At 51.4% G+C, this 6,000-nt stretch overlaps 1 protein-coding gene across 2 annotated transcripts in view; it reads right to left on the reverse strand.

The window, feature by feature from the left end:
* NKAIN4 (sodium/potassium transporting ATPase interacting 4) overlaps positions 1 to 1,526 on the reverse strand; it is a 51,048-nt gene extending 49,522 nt beyond the window's left edge. Inside the window, exon 1 of one of the 2 annotated variants that reach the window (XM_086760914.1) lies at positions 1,067 to 1,526. In XM_086760914.1, the coding sequence (XP_086617040.1) occupies positions 1,067 to 1,120 (54 nt within the window). In that variant the 5' untranslated portion in view covers positions 1,121 to 1,526. The remainder of the gene's footprint in view (positions 1 to 1,066) is intronic. The other variant, XM_010124924.2, reaches the window with a different exon arrangement.
* Between the last annotated feature and the right edge of the window lie 4,474 nt (positions 1,527 to 6,000).

The raw sequence follows: 6,000 nt of genomic DNA on the forward strand, positions 1-6,000 counted from the left end.
GCTGGTTTACACGTAAAAACTCGAAGGTTCCCATTTTTTTCTCTCCAGCCCTCATCAAAGTGCCCTCTCTCTGTCCCTTCGCAGAAAACCCTCGCTGTCGCAGCAAGCAACTCCAAAACAAAGAGTTTTAATTCGACTCACCCCTTGGCACCAGCTTACTGTTCAACAGGACCGAGCGGGAAGCCTGCCCTTTCCTGCCACCCAGCCAACGCTCCAAAATCAAGCCAATTTGGAAGGAATAAATGCAATTAAACACCTAGGTGCTGTCATTTCCTTTTTAAGGCTGGAGGAGCCCTGGAGCCCATCGCTATTGACAAGAAGGGGACCCTCCAGATCCAGGCTGGATGCACAGACACTGGGGAACAACCAGACCTTTGTTTATCCCGCTCTCGTGAACGCAGATGTCATGAGGATGAGGAACCCGTGCCCACCAGGGACCACACTTTCTGCACACCGCGAAGTTTATTCCTAAATAAATACGTGTCTATTGATAAGCACACTCTATTCCAGCACTGCATCCCGGGGAGGTCTGAAATAATTCCTTCCCAGCCAGCACACCCCCCATCCCGTGCAGGGTGGGATGCAGGCCAGCCCTTTTTGCAGCTGGACATGAAAGGGGCTGAGGGTACCGGTGGGTTTTGGCACACTTATACTTTGAGTTGGTTTGGATTGGTTTGGGTTGGTTTGGGTTGGTTTGCAGCATCGCCACCGAGCCCATCGGGACTCCTTTGACGGAGTGATTTTTTTTTTTTTTTTGTAGTTGCATTTTACTAAGCACAAACTTATGAACTGAGAACTTTTTAAAAAAAATATCACGTTTCTCCAAGTTTTAGGCATCAGTAAATTCCCCGGCGCAGCAAAGCGTCCCCGCAGCGCAGCCTGCCCTCCCGCAGCCTTCCTCCTCCTCGGTGAAGTTGCGGAGGGACCGCAGCCTTTACCGGTGCGAGGGCACCGAGGCTCTGGGAAGGTGGCGGAGGGGGGGAGCTTTTTGTTCCCATTCCCGTCCCGGGGAGCCGAACCCCTCGCTATCCACCGCCCCCCCTCACCCCGGAGCCCGTTCACTTACCAGCTGCAAAGTGCAGAGGAAAATCAGGGTGCAGCGCCCGGTGCAGCATCCCATGGTCCCCGAGCAGCGGGGACGGGGACGGGGACAGGGGCAGGGACGGGGACGGGGACGGGGACAGGGGCAGAGACAGCCCGGCTCGCTCCGGCCCCGCCGCCGCCCCGGGGCTTCTCCGCGCCCCGGCCCGCAGCTGCCGCTCGCCGCTGCCGGGAGCGGGGAGGGAGGGAGGGGATGGAGGGAGGGAGGGAGGGAAGGAAGGAGGGAGGGAGGGAGGTCGCGGCGGCTGCCGGAGCCCCTCCGGGAGCCGAGGAGGAGGCAAGCGGGGCCACAGCTTAAAGGGGCAATGCCCCGCCGGCGGCTGCCGTCCCAAATGCTGGCAGCGCTTTGGGGGCGGGGGCTGGCTGCTGCCGCTGGGATTCGGCTCCCCCTCTCCGCCCCCGGAGCCCTGGCAGGCGCGGTGGGATGCTCCCGAAGGGATGTTCGCGGTGGGATGCTCCTGGTAGGGCGCTCCCGATGGGATGCTCTCGGTGGGATGCTCCTGGTAGGGCGCTCCCGATGGGATGCACTCTCTGGGATGCTCCCTGTGCGATGCTCCCGGCCCCCGGGCAGAGCCCTCCCCCAGGAGGCTGAGCCGGGCAGCGCAGCCGGGGGCAGCTCCTCTTCCCCCGGCCAGGGCTGGTGGGGCAGCCCCTGATTTTTTTTTTTCCCCAGGCGGTGCTGGCTCTGCCCTACCCAGGGGCCTAAAATGCAACGGTTCTTCCCATCAAACTTATCAGAGTGCACATGGAAGACAAACTCAGAAAGGGGGATAAGTCAAAGAATTATTTAAAATGCACATCTGTGGGTATTTTAAAGTAATACCCGGGCTGGTGAATGAAGCACAGCTGACTAGTAGCAGATGGATGGAGGGGAGCATCTCTCTTCTTCCAAGAAAAGCTTCTACCTGAGCACCACCTTTGAACCACTCACCATGCCCTGCAGCTGTAGGAAAGCGAGTCAATCTACTTCGATTGCAAATATCAGAGCAAATCCACGAGCACACAACCACCTCCTTTACACGCCTGAGTCCTTCACATCACAGAAGGAGAAGCTGGGTCCAGAAGACATGGGGTGGTGTCAGCCCTCCCTGCCGTACACGTTTCTGGTCGGCCCGAGGAACAGGACACACAGGACGCACTGGGACTGGGACAGACTTGTCGCTAAGCTCAACATAACAGGATAAGAAGCTTTGGGAGAGACTCATCTGATGACGATGTCATCTCTTTGCAATCTCCAGAGACTCCGGAGGCTGCACTACAGTTTGCTCTACTGCTCTCAGGCTGGTCCTTCTTCCTCTGAAGCAAGCCAAGGTTTCGTTTCTGCCTTCCAAGGCAGGGTGTGACTTTGACCTGTCAGTGACCAGTTCCACTTTCCTTTTAAATAAACACACCACACCGCTTATTACAGTGGTGTGAGAAGGAGACAGCAGCTGAAATTATAGAGGCTCTATCATTTCACTCCAGGAAAGTGTTTCGTGACTATACCCCAAGGAAGCAGGATTAGTCCTAAAGCGCTAGGAATGTTAAAAACCTCGTACTAACAACATTATTGTTATTCAAATCAGCCACAGGGAGAAACAGAACAAACAAACAAGCAAACTCTGAATACCTGAGATTAGGAGAGACAGACTGTGAATTGATCACAAATCCTACTGGTTTCAAGTGGTAATGTATATTGATTACCTGACCTGTGCACTGGGCATAACCAGGGCATCAATTAATGCAGTCAGATACAATAAAACACATTTTATTATAGGTGAAAGAAATACACCCAGAGAAGAAACCAATTTACTTTGCCTGGAAAACTGTGGATTGAAGAAGCTTTGGCAGTATTTGTATTCCCAGGAAGACGGTCTTTGGATGGGGGAGGCAACAGGAACAAAGACCGGTTCATTTTTTAATGAATGTAGATGAAACATTCCTTACAAACTGTGTAGGGAGGTCTCGCTCTACGCTGTAGGGTCAGGCAACCTGAGATCAGAAATAAACCAGGAGCTCAAGTCTGCCCAGAGCAGGCTGGAGTTAGGCTGGGATGCGTTACGTGCTCTGGAAACTGCTGGGAACAGCGTGGGGAAGGCTGGGTTGCAGCCGCGCAGGTTAGTACCTGGCCTTTGTGCCTTAAGGTTTCCTGCATCTCTTGTACGGCCTCCTGCTTCCAAAAGCCTCCCATAAGCACAGCTGTTTTCCAACCCCGTTGGACTAAAAAGGAGACATCGTGTGAAGTAGCAAAAGGTATTGCTGCTGAAATACTACGTCGGACACAAACGGGATTTTTCTGCCTGCACTTTTCTCTTGATAAGCGAAGGAAAACGCGAACAGGGGTTGGCTGGGACTCCACATGCATCTGAAAGAAAGCACACTGATTCTCCGCAGCTTATTAAAAAGGGATAATGTAACCTGTATTTCAAGGAGAGAGACTTAAAACTCCCAGAGCCTGATCTTGTAATCTCCATTTGTACGATTTCTTACACGTGTTGGTATAGCAGGAGGCCTGGACATCAGGGGATCTGCCTTTAAGCGTCCAAGTAGCCTCACTGGTTTTACTGGGCTACTCACATGTTGAAAGTTGGACACTTAAGATTGAGTACTGTGGTCTCCAGCCTCTTCTGGTTGTGGACACGTGGAGATGCACTGAGTTTGAGTCTCCTGACAACAGGCTTGGTTTTTCGGTTACCCTTTGCATGCCAATTAAAAAGTGTCCTGCAGACCTCCGGAAAACCCTTCGTTCCCATGAGATGAAATACTAACTTAGCTAATTTTGGAACTAAATCAACAAAACACATAGAATTTAGATCCTCATGAGGTGTATTTAATTAGCAGGTGGATTAACAAGGCACCCTTGGATGAGGCAGCCCAGAGGCTGCTGAAACACTGTGCCATCACCAATGTGCAGTATGCCACCGGTGACCCCCCCATGTGCCCCTGCACAGTGGCACTAGGCTTGGCATGGCTACAGCAGCCCAGCATCTCCTAAACCTTGTGCAAAGTCCTGACCATCTGAATTCCTGCATAAGTGCTGCAGGGCCACCCATCCACCCTGAGAGTTTAACTCATCAAAGCTACTACAACTCTAAATCAGCAAAAAAGAAAGCAAGACAAATTTGCTCAGTATCCTGAATTTTTTTACTTCCCAAAGTATAACCTCATCTCAAGCTTTTGACAGAAGAAAATGCTTCTTTGAGAGTCCAGTCTGGATGTCACGAAATATTTCTCCTGATTAAGGGGTTTTGGATGGGTCTGAGGGATTCTCAGCAGGAATATTGATCCCTGATGTGTGTACCCAGAGCAAGATAATTGCAGGCAGCTCCATCCCTCTCCACCAGACAGCCGTCAGGAGAAGACCAAGAAAAGGAGAGAGAGGCCAGTTGTTTCTTTTTTTCCTCCTTTAATTCCTGAGGATGCCCCTTCACTTTAAGACCCTGATGCACATGCTAGTCACATCCTGACTTCATGGAGGGAATGAAATCCAGTGGGGAATCATCCTCAGGTTCAAATGATGCTCCAGAGATGGAATGTCCCTGTTCTCAGCCAGTGCTTGAATCAGGAACCTCTTCTCATCCCAACCCGTTGTGCTGAGGGGGTCACATGGATCCAGCTGCACTGCTAGGGGAGATTAACCTGCGCCAACGGGACCTTGTAATCACTTATTCCTGGCTGATCACATCCAAATTGCCTCAAGTAGTCACCAGTTTACTTCAGAAGAAATCAAGAAACAAAGTTAGCAAGTCTGAAACAAAGCAGCAGCATCTTACCACAGCTTGTTATCTCTCATATCCGCAGCCTCCTCGCTCTGACAGATCAAGATGAGCCACAGAGGCTAAAAGTATTAGCTGGGGACACGTCTCTTCACAGCCCAAACCCTGTAATTGTCACAGCTGCTGAAAGCTATAGATGGTCTCACACGGCATGATACACATGGGGTGCATTATTCCACTCAGTTGATTTACATCCACCTCCTCTCCATTTTAATAACCTCATCTGGGTCGCGGTGTCTTTACAGATGTCTGATCAAACGCAGCGGTGTCAGAGTACTCCAACCTTATCAGTGCCACATCCAAAAGGCAAAACACGCCTGTCCCAGTGCTTCACGGCCTTTCGAGCTAATCAGCCAGCCCGCTCCCCTCCTTCAGGGCAGACAGCAGCCCTCCCAAGGTGGCGTGTCACGTTGTATTTCTCTATCACAAATTCAAAGTAAAACCCGCTGCCAGTCATCTGACTGACGGCAGCGTTCCACTGCGCACAGCAATATTTCGCAGGGGACATGTTCAAAACAATCTATTGGAAAGTCTTCATGTAAGAAGACTCATGGGTGAGCTGGGAAGCGGACGTGGAGACAGGACCTGACTGCTGGTGACCAGAGGTTGCCACCGCTCGCCTTGGGTAGCCAGCTCTGGCTGTAAGACCTGGACTCTGTCATATTCCCATGTGTCTTACTGAAGACTTTTTACATAGAAAAGGATTACTGAGCCAGCTAGAAAGAGAGCGAGATCATGAAAAAAGGGTAAGAACTTGTGACCTTCTAAATTTAACCTTGTAATTTTTTAAACCTCCTGTTACCCTGGGGTGATAACTAGAGAGTTGTTACAGAGCTCAGCTGCTCTGGGACGGAAGCCAGCTGAAGCCAAGACTATCCAAGTAGAAGAGCTAAGAGAGATGGCAGTCGCACAGACACGTCCTTCTTCTCTCCAGAGGGAGAAGAGAGGCAGAGAAGCCCAAATTGGGCAGCACTGTAGTGGAACACCCTCAGCGGGCGATGTCCAAAGGAACCACACTCGGCTCTTCCCCTCCTCTTGCAGCCTGGTGACTGCATGGCGGAGAAAAACAGCTCGATGGGAGCAAAGCACAAGGTTTTAAAAACTGTTCTCATCACTACACAAGAAAGGAAACAATCTCAATGAC

This window comes from Chlamydotis macqueenii, chromosome 16 (assembly GCF_036417535.1).
Source record: "Chlamydotis macqueenii isolate bChlMac1 chromosome 16, bChlMac1.mat, whole genome shotgun sequence".
In the NCBI taxonomy this organism is placed as follows: Eukaryota; Metazoa; Chordata; class Aves; order Otidiformes; family Otididae; genus Chlamydotis; species Chlamydotis macqueenii.